General features: G+C 40.9%; 1 protein-coding gene across 1 annotated transcript; it reads right to left on the reverse strand.

Annotated features, from left to right (window-relative positions):
* Nucleotides 1–16,919: 16,919 nt before the first annotated feature.
* On the reverse strand, nucleotides 16,920–25,484 carry LOC100694247 (zinc finger protein OZF). Its single transcript, XM_003448114.5, has 2 exons — nucleotides 25,192–25,484; nucleotides 16,920–18,828 (listed from the first exon to the last, which is right to left on the reverse strand). Exons 1-2 carry the CDS (start codon nucleotides 25,361–25,363, stop codon nucleotides 17,789–17,791), a joined length of 1,212 nt encoding a protein of 403 aa, XP_003448162.1. The 5' UTR covers nucleotides 25,364–25,484; the 3' UTR covers nucleotides 16,920–17,788.
* Between the last annotated feature and the right edge of the window lie 220 nt (nucleotides 25,485–25,704).

Here is a 25,704-nt window from a genome sequence, read left to right on the forward strand (position 1 = left end):
CATGCTTTCATGTGTTTCACAGACACCCTGAAGCTTGTCAATACACTTTACTTAGACTTGGGTCAGCACATAGAGACAAACACAATCATACGCACCGCCTGCCACATTATTCCTTGTGGCTTGTTTGCTGTCTCTGGTCATGCTCCGACTCATTGACTCAGTCACCAGACAAGAGCATTTCATATAAGAAAACTCTGCAAAACCCCGTATTTCAGTCAGTGATAGCACTTAGTATATCTCTGCAGTGCAATTAAATCATGAGTAAAATAATGGTACTAAATATAGTCTGGCCTTTGGCCTTTAATGTAGACAGCATTAAAGATTGTACAGGACATATTTATTCACTTTGACAATATATATTAAATTCAAAGAGGACAGAGAATGAATCAGAAAAAATGGAGACAGATCTATATAGAATTTAATGGACATTTCATAGAAACTATGGATTTTCCTTGTTTAATAATTTTTCTCTTGTAGCAGTGCCAATCATGCAACCTTGAAAGACTTAAATATTTCAACAGCTATTAAAAATGTTGTACAGACATTCATGGTCCCGAGTTGATGTATGCTCCTGTATTTGGAGATTTTCAGAGTATTTTCCGTAGCCAAGTTTTTATGCCTCTGTGCCAAAGACAAAGAATGGGATAGATGTCTATTCTTGTGAAGGTGATATCTCCTTCAAGGCCACTTTTCAACACTAAAAGTTGGGAACAACTTGGAGATTGTAAATGTATTTTACATTTGATCATTTGACTATTTACTTGTTAATTTCTGGGTCCAAACGCTTCCACAAAATCAAGCAAACTCTAAGGCACAAATTCTACCAGGGTTCTGCGATTCAGCATGCAGGTTAAGCAAACATGTAGGACCACATTTATTCATTCTCTGGCACACTTTACAACCCTTCACCTCACATTCAATATCTTAAATAATCAGGCCTTTGTCATATCTTAAAGACCTCATAGTGCCTTATCATCTCTCAGACTCAATCAGCACAGTATGCACTGTGCAAACAGAGTTGATATGTTATCACTTAACTAAAGTAGATCAGGAGCCCAGCTGTTTAATTCATGTAGTTTTCACTAAATATTTTCCACAAGTATGGACTGACGGTAATGTAAAGTGCAACTAAACATACTCTCTGTTTGAGGTAATTCTAGTGCCTGATACAATGTTTCTTTAAAGCAGGTAATTAGTTCTGTTAAAAGTTAATTCTCAGGCTTTCCAGGGTTAAAATCACTTCCTTTAAAAAGCTGCTTTGTCGAGAGTGGGAATTGACCCCAAACCTCCATGTGGAGACCAGAAGACCCTTATGCTTGGGAAACAATCAATGCTTGAGTTTGGCGCCTTAAACCACTCAGTCATCCTGACAGTTGAGAGCAGAGCTCCCTTTTAAACACCTTGTGGGTAATTTTATTCAGATTTGCCACAAATGTTTTCTTTGACCTAATAAAGTCATGTCAAGCCCTGTATATACACCAGAATTTGAGCTTTAGGTTGAAGGATACTGCCACAGAGCGGTAAGTCTAGTTCTTCATCTAGCCCTTAGTCCAGTATTTCAGGCGATGTTGCATTAAAGGAACTTTTTGTTATTATCCTCTGTAGACTTTAACAGAAACTTTCAAAAACAGAAGGCAGCATTTTACAGGTGAGGGTGTTAAAATGTCTTTTCAAAACATAGGCCTCAAATGTAGGTCAGCTTTAGCTTATGTCTGTTTAAGACAACGCTCAGTTGATTTGGACATAGAGTCATAGCAACAGTAACATCACATTCTGTCATTTTGGAAGGTTTTAAACATAAAGCAGTTATTTGTAACGTGTGGTTTCATATGATTTCAGACTATAGGCCCACTTCCTTTGGCTGATCATATTAGTTCTTGACATTTCACAGATGTTTAACAGCTTCACACTGTCACATTTTTTTAAACCCTGCCTGAAATTGCCATCAAAAGTTCACAAATGCAGTATCTCGTGAATGCCTTAAGGGAGTTGATGTTTTATATCCAGAACCCTTGGAGTTGAATAATTTAATTCCTTCAAAGTTTTCCCATCATGCATAAAGAGTTAATGGAGAACTGCTGGTTAAAGAAGGTGTCTGGAAATCTGTTAATTTTTAACCTGAAGGCTGTTGGAAGAAGGCAGGTTTAGGTGTGAGTCTCTTAACTGATACAGAGAGACTATAAATTAACTTTCTTTAAAAAAAAAAAAAGCTTCAGTGATGTTCGACAGAGAAACTTTTTAACTGGCCATTATTTCATTTACAGAAATTATTTAAAGTCATGTTAAATGAAAGTCAAAACTTGTCAGGACTGGACTTTGAACCCACGCCTCTATAACTGCACAGAGGCTTAATAAATCACTTCCAACACTGTAATCAGATGTCATCTAAAGAGGCGAACTGTCCAGTTGAAAGTAGATTTCAGATCTATTCACTGCCAAGAAAAGAGCAATGTGTGGGGAAAGGTGTGTCAGGAGTGGGATTTGAACCCACGCCTCCATTTATAGACCAGATGTCTCCTTGCTGAAGAAGTACTCCAAGCATTCACTGCATATATGAGTGTTCAGTGTGCAAACTGTACCTTGACTGGTTGGCAGGGGCATGCACCCACAAGTTGGTAATTCAGTCTCTGATGAAGTGTGTCATGAATAGTAGCAACTACTCATTTGGTTAAGACAGCAAAGACTCATCAACATTTTCTTCTTTACTCTTCCCCACAAACCCAGCATTAGACACCTGACAGTGACCTATGACCTCTGATGCCCACATCTCTGGTCAGTCGTCCTTGGATAGTGTATTCCTACCACCTGCCTGTTTGTCTGCTTGTCACTGTCATTATCTTTGAATGGAAGCGGGCTGAAACAACACAAACAAACAACACAACAGAGAACAAATTTCAAGTGCGGAAATCAGAACTGCGAAGGCAGCTCGAGACTGCTGAGTGGAAACACTTCATGCACTTTATTTTGATTTCAAATCAGCCCCTGAAGCATCTAATCACACTCCAGTGATTGGTCACAAAAAATATTAACCCCGCAACACTTTTAAAAATCCTCTAGAGAAAAGAAGATCACAAGATCTCTGCAATCTAAACAACAAGTTTTATATTTATTTTAGATTAGAGCACTCAGTTGAAGTGAGACACAGTCCATATCCCCAAAACCATCATTATATGTTTAATTGCTGTAGTTGAGAATTGCAGAAGAATACAGTTAAATTAAAGTATTTCGGCTAAATGAACCTCTCAGCTGCTGCTTCGTGACAAATTTATTTTAGGCAGCTGGCTATTATTCAAATTTATGGACATTTATTTTAAAACGAAGCAACAAAACTTCCAAAGTATCCAACAACATGTTCAAGTTAAATTTTGTTGTAATACTGTGCAATCCAGTGTTACTGCGAGCTGACTCGAGCGCTAACTTCAGGAAGCTGCGGCGTACAGAGAAGATGTCCATCCCTTTATAACCAAAGCAGGATAACGGTCCATGTTACAAAGCTCCAATCAAACCGGCTTCGTGAACATGACGATGAGGTCACTGTACACAAATTTCCTCCACAGTCACCAGATCTCAATCCGGTAGAGCAAGTTTGGGATCCTGCTGTCATGTCAACACTGACCATAATCTCTGAGGAATACTTCCAGCGCGCCATGAGGAACGACAGCAGCTCTGAAGGCAAACCTGGTTTGGGGAAACCTTAGGATACTCGTTAAAATGACTCCCTCATTAAAGTTAGCGCATGTTTGCTGTCACAGTTAAACTGCCAGAACCTTTAATAAAGTTCAGCTAACAAGCGAGGTGAGGGTTAAAGAAAACCGATGCAGGCTACTGGGAGTAAACAGGAAACAAACAGGGCTGCGTGACGTCACAGTGCGACATTTTATTGACCCATTAATTCAGCCCATCCATGGAAATGTGGGCTATTTTTGTTTGAGCTGAAAGAGGTATTCAAACACCTCATTATCACAACGCCCACAGGTGTATGTGTGTGTGCGCGAGAGCGAGAGAGATGTCAGATGTGAATGATTTATGAGTATGCAAATTAGATTGTTGAACTGCTGAAGGACAGTGAAGAGAGAGAGAGTACTGTAGGCACACACACACACACACACACACACGCACGCACGCACGCACGCACACACACACACACACACACACACACAATATTGTGCTCTGTCAAAACTGCCAATCTAAACCTCTGTTTATTATCTGTTTTAAATTTGCAATAAACATTAGCTCTGTTTCGCAGCCAATAAAAGTTCTCATAATCTAAATGAAATGTTTACATTACAGAGGCAAACCAGACCAAAGCTGCATGTAAATGGAGTCATTTCTGGAAAACAATGACTTTGCAGCAGCACCATCAGTATTATGGCTACATTCAACACACATTACTGCAAAAACAGAGATGAAAACTACAACAGGAATTTCAAAGACTGATGTAAAGATATTCAGCGTGTGTGAAAATGATCACTCATGTCCAAACTAATGCAGATTTTCTTAACATGCAGGGAAGTAGTTTTTTCTTCAGGGAAAAATGAAAGGCTCAATGCTCCTGCTTTTAAATGCAAAAGTTATTCATCAAACTCAGCAAATTATTCAGCAAACTGTAAAGAAATCATTTAGAGCTTTGGATCCAGGCTGGAGTAGAAGTTGTTTTACTTGCTATGCCAGAAGAATATCCCCAATTACACCAAGGGGGTCGTCTGTAAGTCTATGTCTCTAGGGCCCTGGATGATAGCACATTGGTAGACTGTAGGCGCTACTCAGAGCCTTGCAGACTATCAGTTTTAAAATACATCAAAAAAATCAACAATGTGGACTAATCCTGTTCATATTTGTCCTGTTCTTGGTTCCTGTTGTGGAGAGGACAGAAGTCATAATAGACAAAGGACTGCTTTGTGGCGAGTGAAACAAAAACAGTTTAAACTCTCCACTGAAGCCTCAGTGTGTAAGAGTGCTTCTCTTATACACTTTTTAAAAAATCTTTAAATCATTTTTTCAAGCTTCTTCCTCTTAATGGTGAACTCAGCTGTGGCTTCTTTTCCTTCCCAAGCCAACTTTTCAGCCAATCACCATTCGACCTATGCATACCCAGATAGCAAGGAAACACTGAAACAATGTTGAGTCAATATCAGGCGACGTCACTGAATCAACGTTGAAGTGTGACGTTGACCTAACGTCACTCTTGCACCCTTTTTTAATGTTGAAACAACGTCAGGTTTTGATGTTGAATCAATGTTGAAACCTGACATTGATTCGACGTTATATTTTCTAATCATGGTGCAGGCCAGTGCAGTGCATGAACTGATGCCATCTCCGGTCAATTCTGCTGAGAGTAAATCGAATGTCCCGCTCTACTGTACAAGACAGTGGTTACCTGGAGGGATGTACCACTGAGAGGGGTGCTACGGAATAGTCCAAGTGATCGCTGCTTTAATTTCCCGGTCAACTATACATAAATTGCACGTCGACACGATTTTTTTTAAAGCTGGTGAACTAGACCAAAGTCATTGATAACAAAAGAACAATAAATCTACTTTCTCCGGTACTTTATACCCGCTCATTTGAATGCAATTTAACGCAACTACAAATGGCTTTTTGATGGTGGCCGGCGCCGAATGATGGTCAACTATAAATAGACGTTTTCTCGACGTTGTTATTGTCACCTGGTCGACTACAAATAGATCAAATATCAATGACAAAAAAACAATGTTAAATCAACATTGTTACAACGTCCCTATAGTAAGACCGTCGGTTTACCACAGTATTTCAATGTTGTTATAACATTGGCATTTCAACCCCGACCATAACGACGGATCGGATGAAAAATCAACATCAATTCAATGTCGTCTTGCTATCTGGGTAAGCACAGAGGGATGCGACCAAGTGCATCCAAGCCTCTGTCTTTGTTGTATTCCTACAGTTTTCTTATTCTTATGTGTGTTTTGTAGATGCTTAACTGAATTAAAATCAGGGGAGTTTGGAAACCAGGACATTTCTTTTAATATAGCTGAGCAGTTTTTACCTTAAACCTTTAACATATATTTTCTATAAGCTCTAAAAGTACTACAGGCTCTATGAGCTATGAGAACTCATAAAAATCATCATGTTTAATGCAGAACATTGCAGTGAAAAGGGAAGGGTGACCGAATTGTTTAATTTGACTCATAGAGTGGATATAAAAACTAGATGTCACGTCACTGTGAGACACAAACTGAGATTTTACAGTTGTCTTCTCTTTTCTTTTTTGAGTTTTGAAACCAGACTCGGTGAGAGCGGGGTGGGTCAGACTGAAAACAAGAAAAAAACTTGCGATTAACAAGTCGTCATCAGTGAGAGGCGTTGTCATCGGTATGATGTGAAACCAGCGATCAGACTTATAAAGCCACTGGCAAAGTGTTTATGAGATTACAGAGCAAGAGTTGTTTCACCATAGACTTCTATGGTTTAGTAACCAGAGAGCGCCCCCTGTTGGCCATTAAAAATACTAAGGTTTAAGTTGCTTCAACCTTGGCCTTAATTTTCGGATCTCATTGCTAAATGCATCTTTAAAGCCAAACGACAGGAGCAAGCAGACTTTTCAGACACTGCAAGTAAAACAAACATTGCACGTGATGTGCTCGACTAGCAGTGTTTGATTTGAAACGACACATTTTCTATTGAAACCACATCCAGTATAAAAGATGGATAGCCAGTACCACCTTGCTGGTTTTATAGAGCGAAAATATTTGAACAAGAGTGTAGCGTGCTAAGTTATCAGCAAACTCTAGTAGCTTGGTTAGCAAGTTGCAGCCATAAAGTGCGCATGCGCCTTGCAAAGACAGAAATATTAACAAATGTTAGCTTGCTTGCTTTTTGAGTGACTTTGTCGTTGCTGTTTGAATACAGTTTGGATTCCTCTAGCAGCTGACCACCTTTACTTTTTTTCTAATTTCATTAGGTGACATTCTTTAGATCAGCCATTCCCAAAATCAAGAGCACTGCGGCCAACTAAAAAACCAGAAAATCCCACAGGACTATACATACATACTTGTGGATAATGTCTACTCTACTGTCCATTAAAAAAAATAAAGGCTAAACATGGTTAAATTAACCAGTTTAATGACTCCTCTTAGCAGAGGTGAGGCTCTTGTCCTATTAAGGTAAAAACCATCTGTTGTAACAGGTTGTAAATACGCTTTTTTAGTCTATAAAATATTTTAACGGTGGAGTCTGTTGCCAAACGGCAGATTTTGGCACTTCTACACTGACTTGCCCCTTATTGGAGACTCGGGTACTCCACAAATACATCGTGGACATACGTGAACGTGTATGAGCAGAAGCATTCCACTTGAAACATATTTTCCACAGTCATGCTAGCAGACTTTTGAGGCTGTACTGGTTGAAGAGAAAAGCTAATATCATTTTGCGCATGCTGCTTTCAGATCACAGGCATTCGTATCAACATGTTTCCCAGTGAAAGAAATACACAAGCATAAAATAATGGTTTGATTGAGGTCCGTAAATGCCTTGTTTCCAGCATGGACTGACTGCGACCCTTTGATTAAATCAGATTTTCATACTTGTTTTTCAAAAGAAACACACTGTGCTCCTTAAAACACTTCCAACACTGGGAGCAAAAGATAATAATCCTTTTGTAATTTGAAGACATTGTTTTTTACGAAAATAAAACAAAAGAACAAAAAATACAAGAAAAAAACACCCCGCCATTATAACACAGGCTGACTGAATTTTAAGGCCAAATATTGTCCCCATACATCAGCCCATCGATCTAACTGTAGCATGTGTCACACAGAAACATGAAATAAAAAGGGACAGGCATAACATCAGGCAGTGGGATGTAAATTGAATAGCATGAGAGAGCGGGACAGAACAATGAACCAAGGTGCATTTAGGATGTTATTTAAAAACCTCATTCACTCCCTCCCGGTGTAATGAAGCCATTTTTTTTTCAGCAGCACACCCACTCCCCACACTTCATTTCTCTCCGTGTAAAAACCTTTTCTCTCGTAGTTTCCGTAATGAAGCCTTTGAAGAGACAGAATAACAGTGTTTTGTATTTCATAGAAAGAATGAGGGAGGCAATGATCCAGCACACCAGCTACTGAAGGAAGAAAGCCTTCATCTACTCCCAAAATATGGAGAATCAGTCTTATTTTTCAACCGTAACTGCTCTAATAGATTTAAAAATAACTGTATTCAAAGTAGATTTGCCTTGAAATTGAAATTAGAATAAATAAGCAGAGTGAGATGTATGGAACGAAGGGTTAGTTAAAGCCTCTGCAAACTAAATCCGCTGACGCACCAATTATGTTCCTCTCTGACAGGATACAGGAGTGGAAAGTGAATATTGATCGGAGGGAATCATACAGAACTGGTTTCATCTTCTCTTCAATTATGGAAGAAACAAATTGAGCAATTCCTCAAGTCCATTAAGGTACAAATGAAATATCTCAGTTACATCAATACAGGACTTGTTAACAACCTGGACAATGCGCTGGGTAAGATTAATTGCCCCCTACTTTAAATGCCTCGCACCACATAATTTATTCCTCCAAAGCTGCCAACTGTTTCAGAGGAACAGTCCCACTAATCATACATTTCAGCTGAGAATTTAACATCATACAACAAACTTAAGTGGTTATACAGGTGTATAGTGGTAGTAGTAGAAGAATTAACATCCTAGAACCTGGCATCCACATATGTGGACATCATGTTTAGGGTAGTCTAGTATTAAATTTAGCTCTACAAGGGCCTGATATCCTCTTCTCAGAAACTACATCAAGTGAAAACATCTTTGTTTTTACATTCATCAGGTGCCAATCAGCCCAAATAGCAAAGAGAAATAAAAAATGCATGCCATGAAAGAGTTCGGATCTTAGGAGGTTACTTAGAGCGATTGCAGTAACCTGGCTTCAGTGGATGGTTTAAGTATTCGGTTAAATTCTGGGGGCGATTAACACTTGTAAAGCTTTTCTGGTGCGCAGACGTCTTGTTCAGTGTTGGTACAATTAATCACATTCAAGACTTTGTTATTAAATTATCCAAAATGCATCAACAGCACAAACACTGATGAAAGGTCCAGCTGTGTGATTGGCTTGGTCGGAACTCATTGGCACACTCTTGTTAATGCCCAACTTCAAAGCCAATTAAAATTTAAAAGGTTCAGCTGTATTAAAAATTCAACCCTACTGCAGTTTTTATGAAAGGGGAAATTAGCTATAGAAACCAAAACAGTTTTTTGTATCAGGCTGCAAACATGTTTATTTACACTGTGAATTTGGAGATTTTAAAATGGGAGTCTATAGAGATTCACTCACTTTTGGAGCCAGCTTCAAGTGGACATTAATGGTACTGCAAGTTTTTACACTTCAAAATAGACTTCATCTTTCAAACAATGTCAAATTTATTAAACATGAGCTCTTCGGTGACTTTTTTGGGGTCCTCCTTGATGTCTCCTGGATCTTGGCCTGGAGCAAGGTCTATCTTCCAACAAGCCAATGACCCAAAGCTGACAGCCAAGACAACAAAGGAGTGGCTTCGGGTCCACTCTGTGAATTTCCTTGAGTGGCCCAGCCAGAGCCTGCACTTGAACCTGACTCACAAACACACGACAGTGACAGTACAGATTAAAACTCTTACAGTTTTAATTCTGCTTATATTCAGTGATGCCATCTTGGTAACTCAGGGTTGTCGGGCCTTCGAATTGGGAAATCTGAGTTAAGAGCTACATAACAGATTTAAATTCCAACCTGGACCTCTTCAGGTCCAGTTAGCTCTTCTTACTTATTCAGGAGCGCACCATTATGTACACATTATATTTGTGTTTTTTCATAAATTTACTAGAATTCCAAGCAAAAATTTCACAGGTGAAAAATGAATTAAATCCATTTCGGAATAATTCTGTAACATGACAAAATGTGGAACAAGTGATGTTTTCCAGATGCACCTTATGTTCTTTATCATCATCATCTGATAGCCTCCCTGAATGGAGTCTGCGGCACTCATGAGGATCATTTTGTGCCCGTTTTACTTGAGTGCACACAGAGCCTGAAGCAGAGAGCCTGGCTTACCAGAGAAATTTGATAACCATCGTTGTGATACCAGTTATCTCACACTGGGGTGTTAGCTATTGTCAAGCCCAGCTAATGCAAAGAAAGCATTAGCTGGATGATCCAGTGGGACCCCATGAAACAGTCCAAAACATCATGCATCATATTTTATGCAAAGCTAACTGAACCTTGTGCTATATTAATATGACAATAAAATAATATTAGTATTAGAAAACAAGTGTTATTTGAATGTAAATTTGAGTTCTGATGAATGCACTCAGCTTGACTCTATTATGCTTGACTCTATTACAGAACAAAAAAACCCAAACTATTTTCTGTTGCCTACACCTCCACAACTCTTGAGGTGTAGAGGGTGACTTTGCCTCCACATCTAAACAGGAAAATAAGTCTGGGGTTAAAGTGGGATTCAGCAGATGGAGTAAGACTAAGATGTGTTAGAGTGACTCACCATGGAGAAAAGAATCTCAGCTCACAATGTTTTCTAATGTGAGCTGCAGGAGATTTTCTTTGAGTTCAGGCTGTGATCAGCTGACCTGCTGCTCTTTGTGGATTTCAAAAACTGAGTTAAACAAAGATGTCAGTAGATGTTTCTTGAGGTATCAGTAACAGGAACAGTATACTGTATACTGTCTTTTGACTAGACCGCATACAGTTGGTATAAAGGTGGAGCGTCATCAGCTGAAATGCAAATTAACTTGCTACACTTAATGTAACTGAATACTGACCATGAAACCACAGCCACTGAGCACCAGTCCAACACAGAGCTTTACTGTGCAAATCACAACAGTACGCAACATTTGAATAACACAAAGTTAGTACAGCTTAGTTTGTTGTGCAGGACATTTCACAATATGAAAATTCATAATTTATCAAAACACATCTATAAAGGTCCAATATGTGATTAAAAATGATGACATAACATGTAATTAAATCTGAAGTTTATCAAATGCCACTGAGCAGGCCTTATCTTTTCAAATATAACCTCTCTTCCTCCTCTGCTGTTTTCTTACATCTTTCTGCATCTCTGAGTGAAGTTAGCTCGCTTTCTTTTTTCTCCCTCTGAAATACAGCAGCTGGAACTTCAGCTAGCAACACACTGTGTGACAAACTACACACAAACAGCTGGTGTTTGTGTGTTTGCTAATGTTTGTTGAGCTGGTAGAAACGTTGCATTTGAAATTACCTGCCTGTCTTTGAGTACAAATTGTATAAATGAACTAGTTCTTTCAGCGTTAATCTCGTTAAAATGACATCAACACCGTAACCGCCTTAACAGGGCAAATCTCCGTTAGCGAGTTAACGCGGATCGCCCCGTGCGTGGGGCGGCACGGCGCTAACGTGTTAACGAGCTAACTGCGCTAACGCGTTGACGCCACGCAGACGTCCGCGTTAACTCGCTAATGGAGATTTGTGGTGTTAAGGCGGTTATGGTGTTGATGTCATTTTAACGAGATTAACGCTGACAGCACTAAAATGAACATAAATTCACCAGCCTGCTTTGAAAATTTAAGGAATAGAAAGTGAAGATATTTATGTAAAAATGTAGGGAGTATTAGTAAAAAGTCAGAATAATAATTATTTAATTAAAGTACAGATTCCTGAAAATTCTACTTAAGTACAGAAACGAAGTATTTGTAATTTGTTGCTTCCTAAGTAAAAACAAACAGTTTTACATTTTTAGTCACAAACGTGACAAGTTCACAACATATTCTTAAAATTTCTTTGTATTATTGTACAGTCTTTACCTTACAAAGTAAACGTGATTTGATGTGACTGTTGTTGGCGCTATATAAATAAAACTGAATTGAACTGGCGACCTGTCCAGGGTGTACCCCGCCTCTCGCCCTATGACAGCTGGGATAGGCTCCAGCGCCCCCCGCGACCCTGGAAAGGATAAGCGGAAGCGAATGGATGGATGGATGGATGAACTGAATTAAAAAATTCCAACATAATACTCAAAATTTCAAGGTGGTCAGCCATACAGGTCCTTTGAACAGCAGAGACCTTCACTCAGTCTGTCCTTTTCTACATTAAGTGCTGTGTAGAGAATATGACGGTGACCAAAACCATCTGGGTTTTTCCTAACCAAAAACCTTGGTTGACTAGTGAAGTCCAGGCTCTGTCTTTGCTTGGTTTGAGACCACCCCTCCCCTGCACCCCCTACAGAGTAAATCACCATCACCCTTCACAGAGCGCTGAGCCATCTGGAGAACAGGAAGAGCTATGTTAGGATGCTCTTCGTGGACTTCAGCTCAGCATTCAGCACCATAATTCCAGACATCCTCACCACCAAACTGGACCACCTTCAGTTCAGCACTGTCACCTGCTCCTAGATCAAAGATTTCCTCTCAAACCGGCCTCAATCAGTCCCACCCGACCTCCACCTTTCCCACCCCACTGTCGTTCAGCACTGGATCCCTGCAGGGCTGCATTCTCAGTCCCTTACTTTAAACCCTGTACACCTATGACTGCACACGAACCCACCCAACCAACATCATCATCAAGTATGCTGATGACAACACGATGTTCGACTTATCTCTGATGGAGATGAGACGGCGTACAGGGTGGAGGTAGAGAACTTCTCCCGCTGGTGCTCAGAAAACAACCTGAAGCTGAACGTCCTTAAAACAAAAGAACTCATAATGGACTTTAGGAGGCGCAGACAGGTACACTCCCCTGTGATTATAAATGGAGAACAGGTGGATTCTGTCTCCACCTTCAGCTTTCTGGGCACCCACATCTTCGCCTATCTCACCTGGACCCACAACACCATTGCCCTGGTAAAGAAGGCCAGGAAGAATAACCTGGACGAGAAGATGCTGCTGGCCTTCTACCGCTCCCCAGTGGAGAGCGACCTCTCCTACTGCCTGGAGGGGCCACGACTGAGAACAGGAAGGCTGTACAGAGGTTAATTAACACCACCCAAAAAATCACTGGCTGCCCTCTGCCACCCCGTGAGGCCATCGCCAGATCCTCCTGTCTCAGGAAAACCAGGGCCATCACAGATGACCCCTTGCACCTCACCCACCACCTGCTTGATCACTGGGCCATTCGGACTGTTAACAAACACTATGCCCCCACACCCCACCCACCCACCAATCTGATCCATGGCCTTAGTAACCCTCATCACTCAGGCCACTCACTCACACACAGACTCTATATAGACCAAGTCTTTTCTTTGCTCTCCAAGCACATTGAACTTGTTCTTAAATGTGTGTCTTTCTCTTATTTTTGCATACATTTCTCATATTTCTTATTTATTCCTGCTGTCTACAATTTGTATTTGATTCTGGCACAGCTGGTGTATAGCACCCACAATTTTATTGTACATGTACAAAGACAATAAAGTGATATTCTTTTCCATTATATTCTATTCTACTAAAAACTCTTGGCAAAACACCTCAACCTTATGGAAACATTTCTAATAAGCACCTTTAAGCAGAACTTCCTGTGGTGTGATTATTGAATCTTGCATTGTAGACTCACTTCCTGTGAGTTTCCCTGCAGCCCCACTCTGTCTGTTTACAGGTTAATCAGACAAATTGTATTTTTATGCTAACATAAGCTAAGAAGAACATCATGAGGCTAATCCTTTAAAGATATTAAATATGAGCTCATAAGATCAGACTTATGTGGCTTCAAACGCCCATCTGTCTTCCTCAATAAACACGATGGGCGCTTAATTACTTTCTCTCTCAAGTCGGCTTAATGAGGGAATTAAACTCCTAACCCTGGCCGTGTCAGTGCCTTGCTCTACACAGTGAGCTGGACAAGGAGCTGCAGAAGGCAACCATACAAAGGGAGACTGTGTGTATAAATGTATGTGTGTGTCGTGAAATATGGCAGCGGTGGCTGCAGACAAAGAGCAGGTAGATTGATGATTGATTAGCTGTGGCTGTCTGGCTGACTGAGACTCATTGGCAGCCGTCACTTTGATGAATTACACCGCTGAGAAAAACACACTGCACTCTGATTACTGCCAGCAAGAGTGGTGTGTATGTGTGTGTGTGTGTGTAGGTGTGTGTGTGTGTGTGTGTGTGTGTGTGTAGTGGGGCTGATGGCCTGTATATAGCCTTTGTTGGGGCCTGTATGTGCAGTGCATGTGTGTTTGTGCATGTTGCTGCTGATACGCTTCCCTTCATGACTCTGAATTGCTCTGCAGGGATTGTTTTTAGTGGATGTTGCCAGTGTTGTTTCCATGCTAATCCACTGTGCCCATGTTCACACACCCAAAATCCTTGCTTAGTATTCTGCCGAGGGAAGCGTTACATCCCCACAAGTCTGACTCAAGGTCCTATACGCCGCTCATAAACAGAGGGCGATTTGTTCATATTTAACAAGACGGATGACAGGTATGTACCTTTTTTTGTTGTCCCACAGCTCCACCTGTCACAGGATGCACTGAATAATTTATGCCGATGAAATCCACGCTCTGCCTTTTGATCTGGCAAAGGCCGGAAGCACTGAAATTATGGGCGATTTATTTAATGAAACATTTCAGGAGCTGACACAGGGTTGGACCCACACCGGTGTTTGATGGTTGACACTGATGTGGGTGGACTTAAGCTGCTGACTGCTGGTATTTTGAGATGAAAGTGCTTTCAAAGAAATGCACATTTTTAATTCAGGAAATCGCCGCTCAGTTAGAAGGTGTGTGCCTATAACCCCAGCATTTCCCCTCATTGTCTCCAAACATCATCATCAAATAAATGTATCAACCTTTATTTTTTGTGCGTCTACAGCTCTGCAGTGCAAATGCCCGAATGTTGCACCCCAAATGGATCCACAGGTAAATTAGCTGAGAATATGAGCACAGCAACAAACCATTAATAGCTCAGCAGACCACAATTTACCAAACAGGCAGTTAAAGCAGACGGTAAAGCAATCACAAGCAGGCAGTAAGCAGTTTTTGAGATTTTTCTTGAGGATAGAAACAGATTTAAGGATTGCAAAAGCAGAGAGGACTGTTTATTTCTCCAGCACAACAACAAGTGGAGGGGGGCTTTGATTAGACTTGATCCTCCAGTGATGTGTAGTGAAAGTATAAGGATCGGTGGCCTGTGGGGAACACCAGGACATGTCCCGGTGGCCTGAGGGCTGTTTTGGTCTGTGATGAACTGTCAGCTTGAGCACTGATATTATAGGTAAACAGGAGTGAGTCTGCAATTATCTGCATGCTTCTCTACACCGTGGACAAGTCACCTGCTGAAAAAAGAAGGTGGAGGAGAGGGAGGCTGTTGCTGCATCTGAAAATAAGTGCCAGGTAAGGACCAGGCCAGGCAAATATATGCACAGTTATAGCCCTGGCACAATTTAGTGAATATATATCCATGTGTTCATAAAATATTTTATCATCTCACAGATTCTGTCCTTTATATAAACGAAATAATCTGAAATTTTAAGTAGAAGAAGAATGTGAAGAAAATAACTTGAGTATGTTGCAGACGCATTCACTGAACACTTCATTAAGTTGACACTTCATTAAACTGCTGTAATTCTTCATAGGATAGATTAAGCATGAAGATATTTGGTTCATGCTCACATGATGGGGAATCTCTAAGTTCATACAGTACTGTTATCAATGCACACGCACTTTGTCGGCCACTAAGTCACACTCCGGTGAAACCGTCAGGGCAACTTGGGGTTCAAAGTCCTGGTTAAAGATACTTCAGCATGTGGACTGCAAGAGCCTGGGAACAATCCACCCACCTTCACCCAAGGAATTAACCTCACTTCCTGTTCTTAGATGATAGGAGTGGCACCTGGTGTGGTCTTCTGTTGCTGCAGTCCATCTACTTCAAGGTTTGAGTTGCTCTTCTGTATAGCTTGGTTATAAAAAGCAGATCGGCAGTTTCTGAAATGCTGGAACCAACAATAATGATGCATTCAAAGTCTCTTAAATCACCTTTCGCCTTCATTCTGATGCTGTTTGATCAGGAGGTCATGCACTGAGGTGCTGTCATGTGATTGGCTGATTAGAAATCTATTTTAACAAGTGGCTAAACATGTGTACCTAATAAAGTGGCTGGTGAGCATATATTTAATGCATCCAATTGATTTTGTTCAAGTCAGCTCCTCCATCACGTACATTTCATGTATTGCTTCCACCCAGTATTCAGCCGTACGCACCTCTGTCCTCAGGTATGTTTTTTATTGGCTTTTTAGTTTTTTGCTTGAAATCAGCATTATTATCCCAGACATGAGTTTATGTTTATTTCCCCTAAATATCTCCAATGTATTGTGTAAATTTCCTTAATGCTTGAATAAAAAGAGATTCAGTTGAACATTCACCTCAATATCTTGTGTGTGCAAGTGCAATTAATAAGCAAAAATGTCAAGTTGAAGTTGACTTTTAAATTGTTTTTGCTAGCTGTCCCAATAATATCATTGTCTTTCCATGTTATGAAGTCAGAAGGAGCTTTAAAAATGGATAAGATGGATGGGACAATGAAAACCTGACACTGCAGCAGTTGCTGCAGGTGGCTTGGCTGTGCAGAGTGGCTTCAGACAACAGTTACATCTGTCTCTGCTGAGAATGTCCATCATGTGTACCGAAAGGTAGTAAAAGTTTGTGTTTAATAATAGTGACATGTGAACCGTCTCCATAGCAAGCTAGCTAGTTAACTCCAGCTATTAACGAAAGCCAGAGTCAATTCTGAGTTAAGATCATAAAATAGCCAAAACACTATTTCATATAACAGATTACAAATGTACCAAGCATGCCGTCTCCTATTAATTATTATAATTATTATTGTAATCTAATGTCAGTCACAGGTAGGTGTCCAATAATCATTTAATCCACTAATTTGGGAAGTGCTGTTTGAATAATTGATAAAGAAAAAGATATTGGTATTGAAAAGAATTTTTATTGTCTTTTACACTCTTTGAGACTACATTTTTTTGTTTACAAAGAAAAAATCCTTTAAAAATAGAAGAAAAACAAAAACTGGCAGGGCCGATTTTTCAGATTTCAACTGCTGTAGATGAACCACAAGAGCCAGCCGGCCTCTCATTTCATCACTCCTTCCCATCTTATATTATTTATTAAAAAAACAAGTCTGTAGTCCTCTCATATACACGAGACACTAACACATAATCCAACATACATATATTACAATGAGAGATGTAATGCTTCAGAAGTGCTGGTGAATTCTCAGATTTTAAGGATTTCATCATAAAAAGATGCCTCCACAAACTGCATCTAAAAGATGGATGTATCCACCATGACATCATGTCATGAAGCCTCAAGCTGTTTTTTACCATCTTGGTGTTGAAACAAGTGGGGGAGCTTCTGCCCAGGATGTCAGACAGTAAATATACTTTGTTAATCCTCATCTGCCTTTATTACAGAGCCTAATGTACAAAATGTGCTTCACGTTTTATGAAATATAACCTAAAACCAGCGTTTGAGTCCAGAAACGAACAGGAAAGCGTTCACTGAGATCATGAATCAATAAACTCCATACAACCCAGAGGAGTCGCCTCCTGCTGGTCATTAAAAATACTGCAGGCTTCAATTTTCAGACCTTAAAGCCATTTTTTTTGCAGTCCTCTGCTGCGTCCCGCAGTGCAACTGGAGCATTACCACTGACGCACCACATAAGCGCAACATTAGACTTGAATCTAATGGCAGACTCATCTTGTACAGTATAACGCACAGTTACACAAAGTTACACAACCCTCTTTAAACCAAAACCTAATCAACTCATTTTCACTCAAATTTTCTCCTCACAGGTGTTTCTGGACATTTTTTCACCTATGTGACTTCTCATGTGGGAGGTTAGGCTCCCCGCCTGACTGAAACTTTCCCCACATTTCTCACAAACGTACGGCTTCTCGCCTGTGTGGACTCTCATGTGGACCTTCAAGGAAGAGGTGTAGGCGAAGTCCTTCTGGCATATTTGGCATGAGTACGGCTTCTCGCCCGTGTGAATCCTCGTGTGACTCCTCAACCTGGAAAGGCGAATGAACCTCTTCCCGCAGGTGTTACAGACGTGAGGCTTCTCGTCCGTGTGTGTCCTCATGTGCCTTTTAAGCTTTGAGGCGTTGATAAATCTATTCCCGCAGGTGGTGCAGAGGTAAGGCCTCTCGCCCGTGTGGGTTCTCATGTGGCAGAGAAAGCTGTTGCTGTGGAAGAAACGTTTGCCGCAGGTTATGCAAGAATGCCGCTTCTCGCCGGTGTGTATGGCCTTGTGCCTCCTGAACGCCGACGGGTCGTTAAAGCTTTTTCCGCAGGTGATGCAGAGGTACGGCTTTTCCCCCGTGTGCGTTCTCATGTGCAGCAGCAGCTTATCGCTTTTTCTGAACGTTTTGCCGCACTTTTCACAGAAGTACGGCCTCTCAAATGTGTGGCTTTTCATGTGGAGCTTGAAGGAAGCGCTGTAGCCGAAAACCTTCCCACATGTCATGCAGGAATACGGCCCGTTGTCTGTGTCTGCGTTGTTACAGACCTCCTTTGGTTTTGGTTCCATTTTTAAGGGCATTCCTGAGTTTTCATGTTTGACTCCTTCCTGTTCTCGACTCTCAGGTACAGAACAGGACAGAAGCTCGGCACTGCCCTCACAAACAGGAGTCACCATGAAGGCATCACTTTCCTGCTTTAGCACAAGCTGCTCTCCTTTCTCACTAATGCACAGCTCCTCCTGCTCCTCTTTAATCAGTGAAGGTTTTTGATCCTCCGGATCCAGACTGGCATTCTTCTCCTGGATAGAGATTTCCTCTTCCTCCTCCTTCTTTGTACAGATACAGCGTTGGTCTAGAGGGACAAAGGGACACGAGAGAAAACGTGAGCAGATTGTTATTTGGGATGTGACGGTGTGGAGAGACATTTGCCTCATAAAGGTTACAAATGCATACGATGTGATCTGCAAGTGTAAAGTAAGATTTACAAACGTTTCCTCTTTTACATAAACAGACTGCAGTTCAGCCTTGTGTTAAGGCTGAAGCCCCAGTGTGGCACAGATTAGTTAGCATATACTCACTTCAGGGGATGATCCACAGGGATGTGCAACCATGATTTTTTTTCCCCAGCACGTTTAACATGTAGCAGCAGACTATTTAAATTAACCTTCGCAGGTTACTGTGTACTGTTTGTAATTGATAAACCTCAGTTTCTGGCGGAGGGTTTGATGAGCTGTTCAGTTTATTTATAAACTGAATGCTCTTCGTGGACTACAGCTCAGCCTTTAATACAATCATCCCGGACATCCTCATCACCAAACTGGTCACTCTTGGCCTCCCTCCTCTCACATGTGCCTGGATAAAAGACTTTCTCACAAACCGGCCCCAGACTGTAAGACTCAGCCCTCATCTCTCCTCCACTCGCACACTGAGCACCGGCTCCCCACAGGGCTGTGTGCTGAGCCCCCTCCTGTATTCTCTCTACACCCACGACTGCAGTTCGACCCACAACACTACTCTCATCATCAAGTTTGCTGATGACACCACGGTAGTCGGACTCATCTCGAAGGGAGACGAGGCAGACTACAAAGAGGAAGTCCTGAAGCTGGCAGCATGGTGTTCAGAAAACAACCTGGCACTGAACACTAAGAAAACCAAAGAGCTCATTGTTGACTTCAGGAGACACAGCACTGACTTAGCCCCCCTTTACATCAACGGGGAGCGTGTGGAGAGGGTCCACACCTTCCGGTTCCTTGGTGTCCTCATCTCTGCTGACATCTCCTGGACAGACAACATCTCAGCGGTCGTCAAGAAGGCCCAACAGCGGCTGCACTTCCTGAGAGTCCTCAGGAAGTACAAGCTGAACTCCAACCTGCTGCTGACCTTCTACCGCTCGTCCATTGAGAGCCTGCTAACCTACTGCATCGCGGTATGGTACGGCAGCTGCACCAAGGCGGATAGAGTGAGGCTTCAGAGTGTGGTCAAGACAGCACAAAAGATCATCGGCTGCCCTCTCCCCTCCCTGATGGACATTTATTCCTCCCGCTGCCTCAGCAGAGCAGCAAACATTATCAAGGACAGCTCCCACCCTGGTTTCAACATGTTCAGCCTGCTTCCCTCAGGGAACCGCTACAGGTGCATCAGCACAAAAACCCACAGACTCAAAAACAGTTTCTTCCCCAAAGCCATAACCACCCTGAAATCACACATGCACCGATAACGCAGCCCCCCCCCAATTTTTTTTTTTTTTCTTTTTCTTCCCACTTCCTCTATGGACCACCACTGTGTACAACTGTATAGTGACAATAAAGGCATTCTATTCTATTCTAAACAAAAAACTAATAAAAACACCTGTTTTATTTTGACCCCCCCTCAAACAAAAAAAAAAACACACACACACACACACACACACACACAAAAAATGCAGGTATACAGAAGAAGCCCAGGTGTCCCAGTTTTCCGCTGGGACTTGAACTCAGCTTAAATACACCTGTATTTAAGTTTTTGTAAGTGAGCGAGGGGTAGGGCTGGGCCATATTATACTGTTCACGGTAATACCGGTATAATGTTAGGCAACGATAACAAAAATAAAACATCGCGATAGAATATGGGTAAAACGCGCATGCACAGTGCCTTTGTTTTCATACGCACATGGCCGAAAAAGCATGGCGGCAACAGAGAATGAGAAGGACGAAAGCGGATCGTTGATCATTGAAACAGATGAACAAGAATTGGTTTGTAAAAATGGTGCAACTTCAGTGATGTGGAACTGTTTTGGTGTTTGTCCCAAAGCACATTTTTTTGTAGAACATGCAAGCGGCCGTCGTTATTGCCGTATGTGTCAGACTAAGGTGCTCGTAAATCTGGGAGTAATCTGGGTCCAAAACTCTGTCCGGCACATTGAGAGTTAAAAACTCTCGCTAGTTTCGCTAGTTACCTAAGCATGATATAGCATGTTCTGACTGAGAGATCTCTGAAAAAATTCAAACGTACAGCTCTGCTATCACTTCCAACATAAATGAAGACAGAAAACTAAACAGCAGTGACGTTTGTAAGGTTACTGAAGTTGGGCTAGCGACACAGCTATGTTAGCATAACATAAACAGTGAAGCTGCAGGATGAACGCTAACACTTTTCCACTCGATAAAAGTTAACGTGAGGGTTCCCGATGGTTAGGGACAAATGCAATCGCATGGCAGGATGCTGTAAACGGACCAAACTTCAGTCAGGAGAACAACTGAGATAATCCATCCACAATACGAGATTAGTCATTAATATGCTGCAACAACATGGGAATTGAGCGGCTGTGATAGAATACAGCATTAATGAACCAATGGTACAGAAGTGGAGGAAGCAAGAAGTATGAGTTGAATAAAGTTTGATTTATCTGACTGCTTTGTTTTGCTTAATGTGCCTTATAATCCCGTGCACCTTATGGTCCGAAAAATACGTATTTGACTTTTTTATTTGGCACACTGCAGTTTCATGTTGCAAAGCACCTCTTTTTAACTTTAGTGGATATTATAAATAGTTATGCTCAGGATATGTCCTTTGGTTAAACTTTCAGCAAGGAATTTGCATTTGCACTGTTAAATTTTTATATAGCTTTAATGCACATAAAAAACAGCTGCTTGTTTAAGTGAAAATAAATGGATGGGTTTTTTTGCGCTAGTAAAGTTGTGGAGTTAAAAAGTTAGTGCATCAATGACTGTTATTTATATAATATTGTTATTCATTGTAAAATAGTTTTAGGTGCGGTCAAAATGCTTCATATGTGTGTGGATTAGAGTGTGCATTTGCAAATCTTACTGTGTGCTTGTGGATCACACTGTGAGGCAGTGGAAGAGATCTTAGTTCCTTCCAACAAACATGCAAACACGGGAGGTGGTGAGGAGGGGATAAAAGAAAAGAAACAACGGGTAATATAATAAGATATAATATAATTTTATATTTAGGGCCACCATAATTAAAATGGTGCAGTGTGAGGGGTATAGACACAATGAGGGTGTTCAAAGACGACTCCTCCTCCTGTGCAGGTTGCACTTGTGCATTCTTGCTTATTGCTCCTCCATCAGCCTCCTTTCTCCTCTGTCCTTCTGATACATTTCAGGATTTGAGGCATCCTTCAACATTACTTCCTGGCATTAACTTCCGGGTCACAGCCAGGAGGACGGAGGAGACGAGGAGGCACATATTAGAGAAAAGCCTCAGGTGAAGTAAAGATAATGTGTTACTCAAGGCTAACAAAGGGGGTGCTGTCAAATAGTTCGTTTTGCTTAGCTTGCTTGGCTAATAATGAGAGCTGTTTGCATTCTCTAAATATTAAGGAAAGGCGCTTCACTGCTTCACCACTGAAAGAATAACACCTGCTTCTTCTCGAGGTTTCGCCTTCACATAAATTTATATAACCTCTAAATCCAGATAATGAGCTGTATTAAAATAATCAAAGTGTATGGAAGCTATAGTTTTATAGGTTTGCATTAGCAATATCTGCTGCTGCACTGCAGCATTTAGAGTTATGCTGGCAATACAATATAGAAGCTGTATTGCCAGCATATGCCACCACAGACACCCTGAACTGGCTAAGTGATGGATGAAGGGAATATTTCAGTCACAGAACAACTTTGAAAATGTGGAAAGGAAAGAAAAATATATTTACTGCCTTTTATGAGCCACATGTTCCATGTTCTTTAACATTCACGTGTTTATATGTTTTTGTCATATTGTGTTTCTGCTTGAAAACATGCTCATTTTGTAGTCCATGTTGCGGACATTGTAGTTTCAACACTGCAGAACACTGTTGACGAGTCTAATCTGATCCTCTGAGCGCTGCACTTCTCCTTTCTTAAGACTTTTTCTATTCTTCCTAACACATTTCCATTGAGCAAGTGATTTTCCAGGAATTAGCCAAAAAATTGTAGACTTCTCAACCACACATGGTGTGCTTTCTGGTTAAAAAAAGGGTCAGGGTCTACGCCCCTTCATGCGTAAGTAGGTAACATAACATGCATCAGTTACAGTTAGTGACAGCTGTCACTGTGCAAGCACGTATGCTATTACAAGCAAAACACTTCTTAGTAATACACCAAGCATAACTATGATATGACCGTTGTACAGAATTCAATCCGGGTAAGCCTATATTATTGAAAACGGGTTTGACAAGATTAGTTCTCACAGTTTCTGTTTGACGGAAGGCTATAGCCTTGCGCTAGGCAACTCAATCATCTAAGAAAGCTAAAAACAGTTAGACAAGTTCCCTTTTTCATCAACATTTTAACATATATGATAGTTTGTTTCGACCCTCACATCTTCCAAATGTTTCCTGTTGACTTACAATTTTCTTAACTCCTCTTTCGTCACTTGTTGCTGGGCAGGGGACAAATGCAATTTCAAGCTAAGTGGAAGTCTGGACGAATAAGGGCCATTCAATTTTGCCCATCTCCAATTTTTAAAATCTGATGGTCCACAATTTCCCCCTCACACACTGAAATCTGAGAAAATGTTTGAACATGTATGTGTCAACAACTTTTCGAAATAGACTATGTGCACATTAGCATATGCTACTTCCGGTGCAGAAACTCCTGTGGGGAGCTTTGTTTCCGGTGTCCTATTCGCGCCTTGTTTACGGTCCAAAACAAGTTAAGCAAATGAATGAATCAAGCGGCGATTTACATTTCTATAGATGTCTTGGGCATTTACCCAATATATCTGTAAATGATGTTCATCGACTTGTTGATAATTTTTCCCCCGTGCCTCAGAACAAAAGAGAAAAGGGATTCAAATTTTATATTTCTCTGTATCTGTAAACAGCGGTCCCTCGTTTATCCCGGGTGTTATGTTCTAAAAATAACCAGCGATAGGTGAAATCAAGTAGCCAATTTTATTTTTTGACGGTGCAAAACGTTTCGTCGACATCGTGGACATACAATACTGCACTTCAGAGTCACACTGCTAGCGATCGATGCAGCGATTCTGTACTGTACAGGAGAGACGTCACGGAGGAGATCGTCTGCAGCGATCAGGACGCAGGACACAATGTGATGTAAAAAAAAAAAAAGCATGCAAACTTGCACTAAAAAATCTGCGAAACAGCGAGGTGAAAGGTGAACTGCGTTATAGCGAGGGACCACTGTAATTTTGAAGGTAAGCCACAACAAACCCTCTGTAAATACTAATGTATAGAAACCCTTACCAGCAATCATTCATTTTTTGTGTGGCTTTTTTTCACGGTTTGTTAACATGCTGGTGTAGGTAGGTGTGTACTTGACTAGCTGATATCGACATAACGGGGGAAACATCTGGTTTGACTATTCTTCACCTGTAGTTTGAATGCTGAACATTTGCCTGTTTAAATCATAAGACCAGTCACTATACAGAGATGTGCTTCTGAATGTGGACGATGTGTCTTCTGATTTTGTAATGCAGTTCTGCTTGTGTTGAGTGATGTAAACAACTGATCGATCTAAACTCTTTAAACGTCAAAATTGATCATTAGATTTTTTATGACACAACAGTAGTGAGTGTTCCCACCTTCTGCTCTTTGTAACTTAACGCGATCTTTCCGTTTTCGAGTTTTGGACATGATTTTGGAGTATATCTTCGCAGTAGCGATTGATGGCAAAGTAAAGCTACCGGAAATGTACAACCCTACATCCGGTCTCAAACCAGGAAGTTAGCATTTTCTCGTGCACAGGGTCTATAAAAGCCTGAATTTCTCTCTCACCATAAAACTGTCCCAATTTTAAACCATAAAATTTTCAAGTAAATGAGAGGGGGTTGAACAGAACATTATACTATAATATATTAATATTATGCTTTAAAGTTGCACTGATTCTAATGAGCCAGATGTTGAACTGTCTGGCAACAGGATAACATAAGTGCCATTAAAGACAGACTCCATAGTGATGTGTCTAATATTTAATTTATTATTTTCTAACAGAGCCTGAGTATAGTTGCTGTGTGGTTTTATTTTATAAAAGTTATATTTCTCTTTAAAAAATATTTTATTGACTCCTAGTAGAAGAATGAGCCCCCGTAAAAGCTCACTTTTTCCTAACTCCAGCACTCACACCAAGCTCCATTCAAAAAACACGTGTTTTTATTTTTCTGCAGTCAGCCCTCTCTGTGTCCACATGCCGACATAAACGAAACGTTTCTTGTCTTAAACCAGGTGACATGTTGCTGAAACACACCTGCTGCCGTACTGTATGTTACACACCTATTCTGTGCAGCTTTATTTCGGGGTTCCGGATGATTTCCAGCAGTCTGCGCTGATGCTCCACTTCCGTCTCGCACTGCTCCATTTTACTTTCAAACTCTGTGAAGATTCCCTCAAATGCTCCATCCAGCCTCACGCCAATGACGCTCCTCCACCCACCAAATGAAGACATTGCTGCTGCAACAATGTGCCACACTCATCGGCTACACAGCCATCCGCAACAAGATCAATAACAGGCTAACGCTACTAGCGCTCTGTCACTACCCGATCCGTACCACGCATGCGCAAATCTTACGTCGCATCCTCTCTTTGCAAACATTGCGACAGTTATGTTTTTGTGGGGGGTTTTTTGCACAAAAATATAATGTACAACATTTTTTTTTCTTTTCAAACCTTTATTTAAACATCAGTACAAAACAGTATTACATTAAAGGTGTTGTACTTACAAAAAATTGTAAACCATAAACAAACAAATAAATAAACAATAATCAGAACCTACAATATACATATGCC

The sequence above is a fragment of the Oreochromis niloticus genome, linkage group LG17 (assembly GCF_001858045.2).
Source record: "Oreochromis niloticus isolate F11D_XX linkage group LG17, O_niloticus_UMD_NMBU, whole genome shotgun sequence".
Taxonomy (NCBI): Eukaryota; Metazoa; Chordata; class Actinopteri; order Cichliformes; family Cichlidae; genus Oreochromis; species Oreochromis niloticus.

What these genes read in the sequence shown, in the direction of transcription:
- LOC100694247 (XM_003448114.5), bottom strand. Translation starts at nt 25,363, where the DNA reads ATGTCTTCATTTGGTGGGTGGAGGAGCGTCATTGGCGTGAGGCTGGAT. An exon ending in AATAAAGCTGCACAGAATAG is followed by an intron (nt 18,829 to 25,191) that starts GTGTGTAACATA and finishes TTGTCCCTCTAG; the next exon opens with ACCAACGCTGTATCTGTACA.